The sequence below is a fragment of the Oncorhynchus keta genome, chromosome 26 (assembly GCF_023373465.1).
Source record: "Oncorhynchus keta strain PuntledgeMale-10-30-2019 chromosome 26, Oket_V2, whole genome shotgun sequence".
Classification (NCBI taxonomy): Eukaryota; Metazoa; Chordata; class Actinopteri; order Salmoniformes; family Salmonidae; genus Oncorhynchus; species Oncorhynchus keta.
In genome coordinates, this window is record NC_068446.1 from 42,223,014 (window position 1) to 42,239,348 (window position 16,335).

The 16,335-nt window shown below is 43.5% G+C and overlaps 1 protein-coding gene across 1 annotated transcript in view; it reads right to left on the bottom strand.

Moving 5' to 3' along the window:
- The window catches only part of ano3 (anoctamin 3), a 141,455-nt gene that overhangs the window by 38,161 nt on the left and 86,959 nt on the right, over positions 1-16,335 (bottom strand). The window contains 3 exon segments of the mRNA XM_052480936.1: positions 330-470; positions 2,841-2,923; positions 14,359-14,419. Coding sequence (XP_052336896.1) covers positions 330-470; positions 2,841-2,923; positions 14,359-14,419 — 285 coding nt within the window.

The window sequence follows — 16,335 nt, forward strand, 5'->3', positions numbered from 1 at the left end:
AACAGCCACTATTTCCAGTTGGTTGTATTTGGTTGTATTTCTGGCTCCTATCCACCAGGGGGTGGTAGTAGGCTGCTAGAAGCTCGATACCGTATTACACATTGAAAAGGTAGTAAACAAGTAAACAGCATTCCAGGATTGGGGTCAGTTACATTTAAATTATATTCAATTTAGAAAATAAACCAAAATTCCAAACCCAATTTTCTTCATTGCTTTTCAATTAAAGCATTTAAGTTTACTTTCAGAATTGACTGAATTGAAATGGAATCGACCCACTGAGCACAGATCCACAGTACAGCCTGATGACTCATGTGATGACATGTTCTTACCATGAAGAAGATGCCAGACACAGAGACCATGAGTCTGCTGAGTTTGTCAGTGAAGGGCTGGAAGGGCTCCGGCTTGCCAGAGATAGGGTTTACTCTCTCTACTCGGGAGTACTTGGCTTCGAACTGGGGTCGCAGATTCTCCTGGGACAAACACACATACACTCCAGTATATCATACCAATAACTCTGATATTTCTGACTGGTCCAATCATAGATACCCCTGACCCAGTCAATACTAGGACCGTATCCTAACCACAGTAGTACGTGCTCATGACATATCATATGGATCAACCAGACATTGCTGACTGAGTAATGTCCGAATACCAGTGTTCATACAGTACCAGTCAACAGATTGGACACACCCTAGTCATTCCAGGGGCTTACATTATTTTGACTATTTTCTACAATGTAGAATAATAGTGAAGACATCAAAACTATGAAATAACACACATGGACTCATTTAGTAACCAAAAAAGTGTTAAACAAATCAAAATACATTTTATATTTTGAGATTCTTCAAAGTAGTGGCATTCTCTCAACCAGCTTCATGAGGTAGTCACCTGGAATGCATTTCAATTAACAGGTGTGCTTTGTTAAAAGTTAATTTGTGGAATTTCTTTCCTTCTTAATGCATTTGAGCCAATCAGTTGTGTTGTGACATGGTAGGGGTGGTATACAGAAGATAGTCCTATTTGGTAAAAGACCAAGTCCATATTATGTCAAGAATGGCTCAAATAAGCGAAGAGAAACGGCAGTCCATCATTACTTTAAGACATGAAGGTCAGTCCATCATTACTTTAAGACATGAAGGTGCATCAATCCGGAAAATGTCAAGAACTTTGAAAGTGCAGTCGCAAAAACCATCTAGCACTATGATGAAACTGGCTCTCATGAGGACTGCCACAGGAAAGGAAGACCCAGAGTTACCTCTGCTGCAGAGGATAAGTTCATTAGAGTTAACTGCACCTCAGATTGAAGCCCAAATAGATGCTTCACAGAGTTCAAGTAACAGACACATCACAACATCAACTGTTCAGTTGAGACTGTGTGAATCAGACATTCATGGTCGAAGTGCTGCAAAGAAACCACTACTAAAGGACACCAATAATAAGAAAAGACTTGCTCGGGCCAAGAAACACGAGCAATGGACATTAGACCGGTGGAAATCTGTCATTTGGTTTGATGAGTCCAAATTTCTAATTTCTGGTTCCAAGCGCTGTGTCTTTGTGAGATGCTGAGTAGGTGAACGGATGATTTCCGTATGTGTGGTTCCCACCGTGAAGCACGGAGGAGGAGGTGTGATGGTGTGGGGGTGCTTTGCTGGGGACACTGTCAGTAATGTATTTAGAATTCAAGGCACACTTAACCAGCATGGCTACCACAGCATTCTGCAGAGATACGCCATCCCATCTGGTTTGCTCTTAGTGGGACTATCATTTGTTTTCAACAGGACAATGACCCAACACACCTCCAGACTGTGTAAAGGCTATTTGACCAAGAAGGAGAGTGATGGAGTCTGTTGCAGGGTAAAGCACTGGAATGAGAGGGAAGAGAAAGAGAGAGAAAAAGATAAATCTTAGCTGTGGTCTTCAGGCCTGCCAGTGTCGGACTGTCCGATGGTTTGTTGGTTTGTTTGTTAAAGCTTCGCAACAATGTTGCTACTAATCCATGCGATCCATAACGGGCGCGGTCCCAAACAAAAATAACCACGATCTAAAGCGATCACACCGATGATTGAGTTAAATACTTTATAAACTACAAACGCTGAAAACAAATTAAACTTCTGCAGCACAGCACACACAATCAAAACTGTAGCGCCACCCAAGAGCCCCTCCCCAAAGAGCTGAACGAGCTCTCTTTATTTCCTCCTTCCTTACTGCTCATGCGCTCTTAAAGTGGCAGCGCACGGTGAAGGCTCAGAGCAGATTTCGCCACAAGATGACCTGGCCTCCACAATCACCCGACCTCAACCCAATTGAGATGGTTTGGGATGAGTTGGACCGCAGAGTGAAGGAAAAGCAGCCAACTAGTGCTCAGCATACGTGGGAACTCCTTCAAGACTGTGGGAACAGCATTCCAAGTGAAGCTGGTTGAGAGAATGCTCTCATCGAGGCAAAGGGTGGCTACTTTGAAGAATCTAAAATCTAAAATATTTTTAGATTTTTTTGACACTTTTTTGGTTACTACATGATTCCATATGTGTTATTTCATAGTTTTGATGTCTTCGCTATTATTCTACAATGTAGAAAACAGTAAAAATAAAGAAAAACCCTTGAATGAGTAGGTGTGTCCACACTGTTGACTGGTACTGTAAATGTACATGTCTTTGACATATCATATTAATATACCAGATATTGCTGACTAACCTCTTACCCAATCAACAGTCTCTAAATGACTTGACCGTATCATACGTAACATAATGACGTTATGTAGTAGTATTGTAGTAGTAGTATACATGACAAGAATCACATGATATCATGTAAATAAAGCAGGTATTGGTGGATAGACCAACCTCTTCCTCCTCCCAGTCGATGAGGTCCCAGTCATAAGTCAGCTCCGCCCTCCTCCTCTTCCAGAACTCCAGGAACACCGTGGCTACAGGGACAACATTCCAACAGAACACGGATCAATCAACATTCCATGGAATGACTGAATTGATTTATTCCTCTATGTAGAAAATAGAAATAGATTTATTATAATTGCAATGCAGCTTGACACAGAGGGTTCGAGTTACATATTGTCTCTTGGGGTTCCCCGACGTCTCTTGGCGGTGCCCAGCGTTGATATTTTTGACAATTGTGGGAGGGGCCACATTGATATTTAAATTCTCGAGGGGGAATAACTCTATGGCATATTCCCTAAACACAGAAACATTGGATACACAAGAGAATTATGGTGATTTCTAATACCGATTCAAATAGCAATATTTTGAATCGGCAGCAGAATTGAAGTTTTTCCATGCCCGTTTGATTTGGCAGTCTCCTGTTCAGGATATAGTTGAACGTAGACTGACCCACTTCTCTGTTTAAAGAGGAGTAGACGAGGAAGAGCAGCCAATCAGATGGGCCGACCCATTTTTCATGTGAGTGTGCTGCAGGGCTGTTGCTTCCTGCTCGTCTACACTGCCACTAGAAAAGTCTGCCACTGTAACAACCAGTCTGATTGGACCAAGACTTGCTGTCCAGGTGTACACACGTTTTTTCCATACTGATGAACAAGACTTGGAAAGATGCCATTACGAGACCAGACGGGTCTACTGTGACCCCAGACACACCAGTCACACCAGAGGCTTCATTTACTGTGACCCCAGACACACCAGAGGCTTCATTTACTGTGACCCCAGACACACCAGTCACAACAGAGGCTTCATTTACTGTGACCCCAGACACACCAGAGGCTTCATTTACTGTGACCCCAGACACACCAGAGGCTTCATTTACTGTGACCCCAGACACACCAGAGGCTTCATTTAATGTGACCCCAGACACACCAGAGGCTTCATTTAATGTGACCCCAGACACACCAGTCACAACAGCCCAGCAAGTTTCCCCTAAACCGGGGTGATTATTCAGCAGACCAGTCTAAGGGACCAGCCTCAGGGACAGGGTGATTATTCAGCAGACCAGTCTAAGGGACCAGCCTCAGGGACAGGGTGATTATTCAGCAGACCAGCCTCAGGGACGGGGTGATTATTCAGCAGACCAGTCTAAGGGACCAGCCTCAGGGACGGGGTGATTATTCAGCAGACCAGTCTAAGGGACCAGCCTCAGGGACAGGGTGATTATTCAGCAGACCAGCCTCAGGGACGGGGTGATTATTCAGCAGACCAGTCTAAGGGACCAGCCTCAGGGACGGGGTGATTATTCAGCAGACCAGCCTCAGGGACGGGGTGATTATTCAGCAGACCAGCCTCAGGGACGGGGTGGTCACAACTTGCAGGCTTGTTTTCGAGTTGCTGTGCGTTTTGTTGCCAACCTATTTTGCTACCTGACAACTTTACGGTTTTCACTTTTTAATTACCGTTCATATATTTATTTATTTTTTTCCTCAATTTTTTCACTCCGGGCGCTTTATCTGGACACGATTCGTCAGGACCTCCAACAGCCGAAGCTAAGTAGTAACATTAACATGATGCCTTCTAATTGTAGTCGCTGTACTCGCCTTATGGCGAGGATAGCTGTGCTACAAGCCCAGCTTCAGACGCAATCGTTAGGCAAGGGTCATTTCAGTGTAGGAAAGGATGAAACAGCGTCTGTGCCACCAGTAAGTACAGATAGTAGTATAAATCCCCTCGCACGGTCCCTGCAGCCGGACAACTTTCTCACGGTTTCTGGAAGGAAATGCTGTAGGAAAGCTCAACCGGTGTCGCTCATTCAGCTGACAGAAACTTTCAACCGGTTTTCCCCATTAAGCAGCGGGTCGGAGTCAGAGGCCGAGTCTTCTCTGGTCTCTACTCCTCCCGTTACGGGGTCTGAGACGCCGAAGCTTCCCACCATTAGCTCTGACAAATTGAAAACTCTAGTCATTGGCGACTCCATTACCCGCAGTATTAGACTTAAAACGAATCATCCAGCGATCATACACTGTTTACCAGGGGGCAGGGCTACCAACGTTAAGGCTAATCTGAAGATGGTGCTGGCTAAAGATAAAACTGGCGAGTGTGGAGAGTATAGAGATATTGTTATCCACATCGGCACCAACGATGTTAGGATGAAACAGTCAGAGATCACGAAGCGCCTACATAGCTTCTACGTGCATATCAGCTAGAAAGATGTGTCGGCATCGAGTAATTGTCTCTGGCCCCCTCCCAGTTAGGGGGAGTGATGAGCTCTACAGCAGAGTCTCACAACTCAATCACTGGTTGAAAACTGTTTTCTGCCCCTCCCAAAAGATAGCATTTGTAGATAACTGGCCCTCTTTCTGGGACTCGCCCACAAACAGGACCAAGCCTGACCTGCTGAGGAGTGAAGGACTCCATCCTTGCTGGAGGGGTGCTCTCATCTTATCTACCAACATAGACAGGGCTCTAACTCCTCTAGCTCCACAATGAAACAGGGTGCAGGCCAGGCAGCAAGCTGTTAGCCAGCCTGCCAGCATAGTGGAGTCTGCCACTAGCACAGTCAGTGTAGTCAGCTCAGCTATCACCATTGAGACCGTGTCTGTGTGACCGTGTCGACCTAGGTTGGGCAAAACTAAACATGGCGGTGTTCGCCTTAGCAATCTCACTAGGATAAAGATCACCTCCATTCCTGTCATTACTGAAAGAGATCATGATACCTCACATGTCAAAATAGGGCTACTTAATGTTAGATCCCTTACTTCAAAGGCAATTATAGTCAATGAACTAATCACTGATCATAATCTTGATGTGATTGGCCTGACTGAAACATGGCTTAAGCCTGATGAATTTACTGTTTTAAATGAGGCCTCACCTCCTGGCTACACTAGTGACCATATCCCCCCGTGCATCCCGCAAAGGCAGAGGTGTTGCTAACATTTACAATAGCAAATTTCAATTTACAAAAAAAAATGACGTTTTCGTCTTTTGAGCTTCTAGTCATAAAATCTATGCAGCCTACTCAATCACTTTTTATAGCTACTGTTTACAGCGTTTCTCACTGAGTTCCCTGAATTCCTATCGGACCTTGTAGTCATAGCAGATAATATTCTAATCTTTGGTGACTTTAATATTCACATGGAAAAGTCCACAGACCCACTCCAAAAGGCTTTCGGAGCCATCATCGACTCAGTGGATTTTGTCCAACATGTCTCTGGACCCACTCACTGTCACAGTCATACGCTGGACCTAGTTTTGTCCCATGGAATAAATGTTGTGGATCTTAATGTTTTTCCTCATAATCCTGGACTATCGGACCACCATTTTATTACGTTTGCAATTGCAACAAATAATCTGCTCAGACCCCAACCAAGGACCATCAAAAGTCGTGCTATAAATTCACAGACAACACAAAGATTCCTTGATGCCCTTCCAGACTCCCTCTGCCTACCCAAGGACGCCAGAGGACAAAAATCAGTTTAACCACCTAACTGAGGATCTCGATTTAACCTTGCGCAATACCCTAGATGCAGTTGCACCCCTAAAAACTAAAAACATTTCTCATAAGAAACTAACTCCCTGGTACACAGAAAATACCCGAGCTCTGAAGCAAGCTTCCAGAAAATTGGAACGGAAATGGCGCCACACCAAACTGGAAGTCTTCCGACTAGCTTGGAAAGACGGTGCCGTGCAGTACCGAAGAGCCCTTACTGCTGCTCGATCATCCTATTTTTCTAACTTAATTGAGGAAAATAAGAACAATCAGAAATTCCTTTTTGATACTGTCGCAAAGCTAACTAAAAAGCAGCATTCCCCAAGAGAGGATGACTTTCACTTTAGCAGTGATAAATTCATGAACTTCTTTGAGGAAAAGATTATGATTATTAGAAAGCAAATTACGGACTCCTCTTTAAACCTGCGTATTCCTCCAAACCTCAGTTGTCCTGAGTCTGGACAACTCTGCCAGGACCTAGGATCAAGAGAGACGCTCAAGTGTTTTAGTACTATATCTCTTGACACAATGATGAAAATAATCATGGCCTCTTAACCTTCAAGCTGCATACTGGACCCTATTCCAACTAAACTACTGAAAGAGCTGCTTCCTGTGCTTGGCCCTCCTATGTTGAACATAATAAACGGCTCTCTATCCACTGGATGTGTACCAAACTCACTAAAAGTGGCAGTAATAAAGCCTCTCTTGAAAAAGCCAAACCATGACCCAGAAAATATAAAAAACTATCGGCCTATATCGAATCTTCCATTCCTCTCAAAAATTTTAGAGAAGGCTGTTGCGTAGCAACTCACTGCCTTCCTGAAGACAAACAATGTATACGAAATGCTTCAGTCTGGTTTTAGACCCCATCATAGCACTGAGACGGCACTTGTGAAGGTGATAAATGACATTTTAATGGCATCGGACCGAGGCTCTGCATCTGTCCTCGTGCTCCTAGACCTTAGTGCTGCTTTTGATACCATCGATCAACACATTCTTTTGGAGAGATTGGAAACCCAAATTGGTCTACACGGACATGTTCTGGCCTGGTTTAGATCTTATCTGTCGGAAAGATATCAGTTTGTCTCTGTGAATGGTTTGTCCTCTGACAAATCAACTGTACATTTCGGTGTTCCTCAAGGTTCCGTTTTAGGACCACTATTGTTTTCACTATACATTTTACCTCTTGGGGGTGTTATTCGAAAACATAATGTTAACTTTCACTGCTATGCGGATGACACACAGCTGTACATTTCAATGAAACATGGTGAAGCCCCAAAATTGCCCTCGCTAGAAGCATGTGTTTCAGGGGGGTGATTATTCAGCAGACCAGCCTCAGGGACGGGGTGATTATTCAGCAGACCAGCCTCAGGGACGGGGTGATTATTCAGCAGACCAGCCTAGCTGTTGGATGGATCAATGGTACAGTGTGTTTGGTTGCAGCAGCCTACAGTGAGTTTCCTATTGATCGTAATGAAGTCAGGGCCTCGGTCCCATAAGGCACCCTATTCTCATGGTCGATGGTCCCTGGTCAAAAGTAGGTCACTATAAAGGGGAAAGGGTGCCATTTGGAACAAATCCTGGATGTTTTCCAGTTCCTGTCCTGGAGGTGTGGAATGATGCTGGTACACAGTCCCAACAGGAGCGGTGTTAGCTAACATCAGTGTGAGACTGTGGGTGTTTCCTCTCAAAGAGCACATGAATGCGCACACACACACACAGGCAGGCAGGCACGCACACACACACACACAGGCAGGCAGGCAGGCACACACAGGCAGGCACACACACACACAGGCAGGCAGGCAGGCACACACAGGCACGCACACACACACACACAGGCAGGCAGGCACACACAGGCACGCACACACACACACAGGCAGGCACACACAGGCAGGCACGCAGGCAGGCAGGCAGGCACACACACAGGCAGGCAGGCACACACACACAGGCAGGCACACACACAGGCAGGCAGGCAGGCAGGCACACACACAGGCAGGCAGGCAGGCAGGCACACACACACAGGCAGGCACACACACACAGGCAGGCAGGCAGGCAGGCAGGCAGGCACACACACACACACAGGCAGGCACACACACAGGCAGGCAGGCAGGCACACACACAGGCAGGCAGGCACACACACACAGGCAGGCAGGCACACACACACAGGCAGGCAGGCACACACACACACAGGCAGGCACACACACAGGCAGGCAGGCACACACAGGCAGGCAGGCAGGCAGGCAGGCACACACAGGCAGGCAGGCAGGCAGGCAGGCAGGCAGGCAGGCAGGCAGGCAGGCACACACAGGCAGGCAGGCAGGCAGGCACACACAGGCAGGCAGGCAGGCAGGCACACACAGGCAGGCAGGCAGGCAGGCAGGCAGGCACACACACAGGCAGGCAGGCACACACACAGGCAGGCAGGCAGGCAGGCACACACACACAGGCAGGCAGGCAGGCAGGCAGGCAGGCAGGCAGGCAGGCACGCACACACACAGGCAGGCAGGCACACACACAGGCAGGCAGGCAGGCACGCACACACACAGGCAGGCAGGCACACACACAGGCAGGCAGGCAGGCAGGCAGGCACACACACACACAGGCAGGCACACAGGCAGGCAGGCAGGCACACACACAGGCAGGCAGGCAGGCAGGCACACACAGGCAGGCAGGCAGGCACACACACAGGCAGGCAGACACACACACAGGCAGGCAGGCACACACACAGGCAGGCAGGCAGGCAGGCAGGCAGGCAGGCAGGCACACACACACAGGCAGGCAGGCACACACACAGGCAGGCAGGCAGGCAGGCAGGCACACACAACTTCTCCCTCCTGGGTGTTTCATTACTAATTACTATTAGACTTAATTAGTAGGGGAGACTGGGGAACAAAGTAACCGTTTTAGAGTTTTACTTACTATGAAAATAACATTTGAGGCAGATTCATAATACTTTCATACAAACAACATACATGTATTTGGTACCGTTATACACTGTAACAAAGTTTCTAGGATCTACCTGTACAATTCAACCGACAGTGGTGGAAGTGACATGTCCACCTTGTATTTCTCATAGGGTTAATTGTAAACAGGCTGCAGGGATAATTGTAACACCGTCTTCAATGGTAAAATATCTTCCAAATATCAGTTTGAAACTGATATCTAGATGAAAATACACAACTTTGTTTTATATATATATATATATAGTACCAGTCAAAAGTTCGGACACACCCACTCATTCAAGGGTTTTTCTTTATTAATTTTACTATTTTCTACATTATAGAATAATAGTGAAGACATCAAATCTATGAAATAACAAATATGGAATCATGTAGTAACCAAAAAAGTGTTAAACAAATCAAAATATTTTTTATATTTTAGATTCTTCAAAGTAGCCACCCGTTGCATTGATGACACTCTTGGCATTTTCTCAAGCAGCTTCATGTGGTAGTCACCTGGTATGAATTTCAATACACAGGTGTGTCTTGTTAAAAGTTAATTTGTGGAATTGATTTCCTTAATGCATTTGAGTCAATCAGTTGTGTTATACAGAAGATAGGCCTACTTGGTAAAAGACCACGTCCATATTATGCCAAGAACAGCTCAAATGAGCAAAAAGAAACGATAGTCCATCATTACTTTAAGACATGGTCAGTCAACACAGAACATTTGTTCTGTGTTGTTCACTTTGTTTCAGAGGAATGGAAGACCCTGAGATACCTCTGCTGCAGAGGATAAGTTCATTAGAGTTACCAGGGTGGCTACTTTGAAGAATCTCAAATATAAAATATATTTTGATTGGTTTAACACTTTTCTGGTTACTCCCTGATTCCAGTTGTATTTTTATTAGTTTTAATGTCTTCACTATTATTCTACAATGTAGAAAATAGTGAAAATACAGAAAAAACTTTGAATGAGTAGGTGCACTACCTTTCTAAAGTCATTTAGAAATGTCCTTGTTTCTGAAAGAAAAGCACATTTTTTGTCCATTAAAATAACATCAAATTGATCAGAAATGCAGTGTAGACATTATTAATGTTGTAAATGACTATTGTAGCTGGTAACGGTATATTGTTTTTAATATAATATCTACATAGGCGTACAGAGGCCCATTATCAGCAACCATCACTCCTGTGTTCCAATGGCATGTTGTGTTAGCTAATCCAAGTTTATCATTTTAATAAGATAATCAATCATTAGAAAACCCTTTTGTAATTTTGATAGCACAGCTGAAAACGGTTGTTCTGATTAAAGAAGCAATAAAACTGCCATTCTTTAGACTAGTTGAGTATCAGCATTTGCGGGTTCGATTATAGGTTCAAAATGGCCAGAAACAAAGAACAAAGAACACAACGCTGTGTACTACTCCCTTCACAGAACAGCGCAAACTGCCTCTAACCAGAATAGAAAGAGGAGTGGGAGGCCCCGGTGCACAACTGAGCAAGAGGACAAGTACATTAGAGTGTCTAGTTTGAGAAACAGATGCCTCACAAGTTCTCAACTGGCAGCTTCATTAAAAAGTACCCACAGAACACCAGTCTCAACGTCAACCGTAAAGAGGCGACTCTGGGATGCTGCCCTTCTAGGCAGAGTTGGAAAGAAAAATCTCAGACTGGCCAATAATAATAAAATATTAAGATGGGCAAAAGAACACAGACACTGGAACGAGGAACTCTGCCTAGAAGGCCAGTATCCCAGAGTCGCCTCTTCACTGTTGACATTGAGACTGGTGTTTTGCGGATACTATTTAATGAAGCTGCCAGTTGAGGACTTGTGAGGCGTCTGTTTCTCAAACTAGACACTCTAATGATCAAATAGCCTTTTTAAAATGATAAACTTGGATTAGCTAACACAACGTGCCATTGGAACACAGGAGTGATGGTTGCTGATAATCGGCCTCTGTATACCTATGTAGATATTATATAAAAAAATCAGCCGTTTCCAGCTACAATAGTAATTTACAACATTAACAATGTCTACACTGTATTTCTGATCAATTTGATGCTATTTTAACGGACAAAAAAATTGCCTTTCTTTTAAAAACAAGAACATTTCTAAGTGACCCTAAACTTTTGAACGGTAGTGTGTGTATATATATATATATATGTATTTATTTAAACGTTATTTATTTAGTGTACATCCAAACGTATGACTGGTACTGTATATCCTGTATATATTCTTTAGTAATGACAGGGACCCTAGCTATATGTTCACAAAATAAAAATGTCTTATTCGGTAAATGACAAAGGACAAGTAGAATCATTGACGTTCTAGATGTATTTTAAAGTGAATCAGGGTTTCCGAGACAGTTTTACTTTCTACTGTATGTAAAAAATGCTCTCCAGCTTTTGTGTTGATTTCTCAGGTGAATATGTTATTTGGTTGCCTTGGAGATGTATTAAAGCTCTAAAAGGATCAATAGATTTGATGTGGAAAACTGGTACAGCGGTGTAATGGTAAAGGGTGTGTCTGTGTGTATTTGTCCACGTTTTAAAGTGGCCTTTTATTGTCCCCAGCACAAGGTGGTTAAAAAAAAAAAAGATATTCGCTCAGTTCCCATGATCCAACGGCACAATAGATTTGGTTATTTTCAATCATTTGTGGACAAATACACACGTATAAATGATCACAGAAATGTTCCATTTGCACAAAAAGCTTATTTCTCTCAAATGTTGTGGACAAATTGACTTTGCCAAGATAATCCATCCACCTGACAGGTGTGGCATATCAAGAAGCTGATTAAACAGCATGATCATTACATTAATGGGTTAGGGTAACCCCTAACCCTAACCCTAACCCATAATCATCACATATTAACGCTTTAGGGACTCCAAACATGAAACATAAAAATAAACAACTTCAAAGATTTAACTGAGTTAATGTTCATAGAAGGTAATCAGTCAATTGAAATACGTTCATCAGGCCCTGATCTATGGATTTCACATGACTGGGAATAACAGATACGCATCTGTTGGTCACAGATACCGAACAAAAAAGAGGTAGGGGCGTAGATCAGAGAACCAGTCAGTATCTGGTGTGACCAGCATTTGCCGCGCAACACATCTCCTTAGAGTTTATCAAGCTGTTGAATGTGGCCTGTGGAATGATGTCCCACTCCTCTTCAATGGCTGTGTGAAGTTGCTGGATCCAGAGCATCCCAAACAGGCTCAAAGGGTGACATGTTTGGTGAGTACGCAGGCCATAGAAGAACTAGCACATTTTCAGCTTCCAGGAATTATGTAATCCTTGCGACATTGGGCCATACATTATCATGCTGAAACATGAGATGAATGGCGGTGGATGAATGGCACGACAATGGGCCTGAGGATCTCGTCACGGTATCTCTGTTCATTCAAATTGCCATTGATAAAATGCAATTGTATTTGTTGTCCGTAGCTTATGTCTGCCCATACCATAACCCCACCGCCACCATGGGACACTTTGTTCACAACGCTGACATCAGCAAACCGCTCTCCCACACAACGCCATACATGCTGTCTGCCATCTGCCCGGTACAGTTGAAACCCGGGAATCATTCATGATGAGCACACTTCTCCAGCGTGCCAGAGGCCATCGAAGGTGAGTATTAGCCCACTGAAGTCAGTTACGACGCCGAACTGCAGTCAGGTCAAGACCCCGGTGAGGACGACAAGCAAGCAGATGAGCTTCCCTGAGACGGTTTCTGACAGCTTGTGCAGAAATTCTTCATTGTGCAAACCCAGTTTCATCAGCTGTCTGGGTGGCTGGTCTCAGACGATCCCGCAGGTGAAGATGCCAGATGTGGAGGTCCTGGGATGGCGTGGTTACACGTGGTCTGCTGTTATGAGGCCGGTTGGACAACTGACAAATTCTCTTAAAATGACGTTGCAGGCGGCTTATGGTAGAGAAATGATCATTCAATGGTGGACAATCCTGTAGTCAGCATGCCAATTGCACACTCCCTCAAAACTTGAGACGTCTCTGGCATTGTGTTGTGACATAACTGCACATTTTAAAGTGGCCTTTTATTGTCCCTAGCACAAGGTGCACCTGTGTAATGATCATGCTGTTTAATCAGCTTCTTGATATGCCACACCTGTCAGGTGGATGGATTATCTTGGCAAAGTAAATTTGTCCACAACATTTGAGAGAAATAAGCTTTTTGTGCAAATGGAACAATTCTGTGATCATTTATTTCAGCTCATGAAACATGGGACCAACACTTTTTACATGTTGTGTTTATATTTTTGTTCAGTGTATCATAAAAGGGCTTTATAAATACATTTGATTCTACTTTTCCACAGCAGTAATAGAAAAGGCTGAGAGAGAGAGAGAGAGAGAGAGAGAGAGACAGAGAGAGAGAGAGAGAGACAGAGAGAGAGAGAGACAGAGAGAGAGACAGAGAGAGAGAGACAGAGAGAGAGACAGAGAGAGACAGAGAGAGAGAGAGAGAGACAGAGAGAGACAGAGAGAGAGACAGAGAGAGAGAGAGAGAGAGAGAGAGAGAGAGAGAGAGAGACAGAGAGAGACAGAGAGAGAGAGGCAGAGAGAGAGAGGCAAAGAGAGGCAGAGAGAGAGGGAGAGACAGAGCGAGAGAGGCAGAGAGAGAGAGAGAGAGAGAGAGAGAGATACAGAGAGAGAGAGGCAGAGAGAGAGAGGCAGAGAGAGAGAGACAGAGAGAGAGAGGCAGAGAGAGAGAGACAGAGAGAGAGAGGGAGAGAGAGAGCAGAGAGAGAGGGAGAGAGAGAGAGAGACAGTGAGAAAGAGAGAGGCAGAGAGAGACAGCGAGAGAGAGAGAGAGAGAGAGAGAAAACAGACAGAGAGAGAGAGAGAGAGAGAGGCGCACTAGAGAGCGAGAGAGAAATGTCGAGAGAGAGAGAGAGAGAGAGAGAGATTCTGTCAGAGAGAGAGAGAGAGAGAGAGAGAGAGAGAGAGAGAGAGAGAGAGAGAGAGAGAGAGAGAGAGAGAGAGAGAGAGAGAAATACCAAATAATCTCTTTACCCCATATTGCCATAAAGATAGCAAAGAACACAGTCCCTCCATTGTCGAAGAGATGGGTCACCTGCAAAAAGAAAACACATTGATCTACATAAACAATTCCCTTCCAGTTCTATTCATTGTAACTGATAAATAATCAGTCCATCCAGGATTTTGCCATTCTGTGCTTGAAGATTTTTGTTGTTTTGTTTGCAAAAAGAAAACAACACATTGGAAAGAATAAAATCAACAATTCTCCTGTCATATTATCTCAACAATAGTGACTGCATTAGAAATTTCACACAATCCTGTTGCCACGAGAAAAGGGGCAACAGTGAAGAACAGGCTTATTTATTTTATCTGCACAATGTATATAACAAAACATCAATTTTTGAAAACAAACAAAACATGTAAAATCATCACAATATTACACATAAAACTGTCTGATCGTCACACTCCAACAATAGGGCTACGATTTTAACCAATCATCACATGAAATTGTTAAATAAAGTGACACGTCAACACAATGTCCCGCCCGTCAGTGCATATCTGTGACAAAATTGGACAAAACATCATTGAAAATGGCCATGCCAAATGTCAGAACTGCAGTGGGAAAAGAATGCAGATTCTAGAGCGACTGCATAATCAATACTCTCATAAAAATGTTTGCATGACTGTCGCTTTGGATAAAAGCATCTGGTAGACGGCATATTGTTATCATTACCCACCGGAATGGGGCACCATTACTCGGAACATTTACAATATAATATCACAGCAAAACCAAACTGATTGTAATGATGTCCTTTCAATCAGTTTTGCCCACTTCACTTCTGCATGACAAGATAACCACATCACATCCACAAACGTTGTGGCAGGTCATAGGGCCGCTAAACCCCTCAAATTCAACTCTGGACCTTGAAGCCACTTCCAATATTCTTGTTCTTTCTTCCCCTCTAATTAGAGACTGATTTAGACCTGGGACACCGGGTAGGTGTGATTCATTATCAGGCAGAACCTAAAAGCAGCAGTAGTCTGGACCTCATAGGGTAAGATTTGAATAACCCTGCATTAAGCATTTCTGTCATGACTGCTCAGCATAGCTTAACAATAACATGCATCGACTCTTGTGTGATTGATACTCAGGGAGAGTAATAGTACTAGTTAACTGTTGTGTGATTCATACTCGGGGACAGTAATAGTAGTAGTTAACTGTTGTGTGATTCATACTCGGGGACAGTAATAGTACTAGTTAACTGTTGTGTGATTCATACTCGGGGACAGTAACAGTACTAGTTAACTGTTGTGTGATTGATACTCATGGACAGTAATAGTACTAGTTAACTGTTGTGTGATTGATCCTCAGGGACAGTAACAGTACTAGTTAACTGTAGTGGTACTTCTGTTTACTATAGTACTTCTACACCTACAGCATACCAGCATAGCGTTCTATTTTTAAACCTGTTAGCTCTAATTCCTCAGGGGTCTTACTAATCTCGGAAGCCACCAAATGTTGTGTGGCTAGCTAGCACATTTATGTTGGCGATCTCAAACTGGTAAGAGAGATTAGCATTTAATTGCCCTTTGCATAGACACAGCTATTATATTCCACTCTGAGCTAACAGGGTGGAATAGAACAGAATAAAACAGAATAAAACAGAATAAAACAGAATAAAACAGAATAAAACAGAATAAAACAGAATATAATAGAACAGAATATAATAGAATAAAACAGAATAGAACAGAATAGAACAGAATAAAACAGAATAGAACATAATATAATAGCACAGAATATAATAGAATAGAATAAACAGAACAGAACAGAATATAATAGAACAGAATATAATAGAATAGAATAAAACAGAATAGAACATAATAGAATAGAATAGAACAGAATAGAACAGAATAAAACAGAATAGAACAGAATATAATAGCACAGAATATAATAGAATAGAATAAACAGAATAGAACAGAACAGAATATAATAGAACAGAATATAATAGA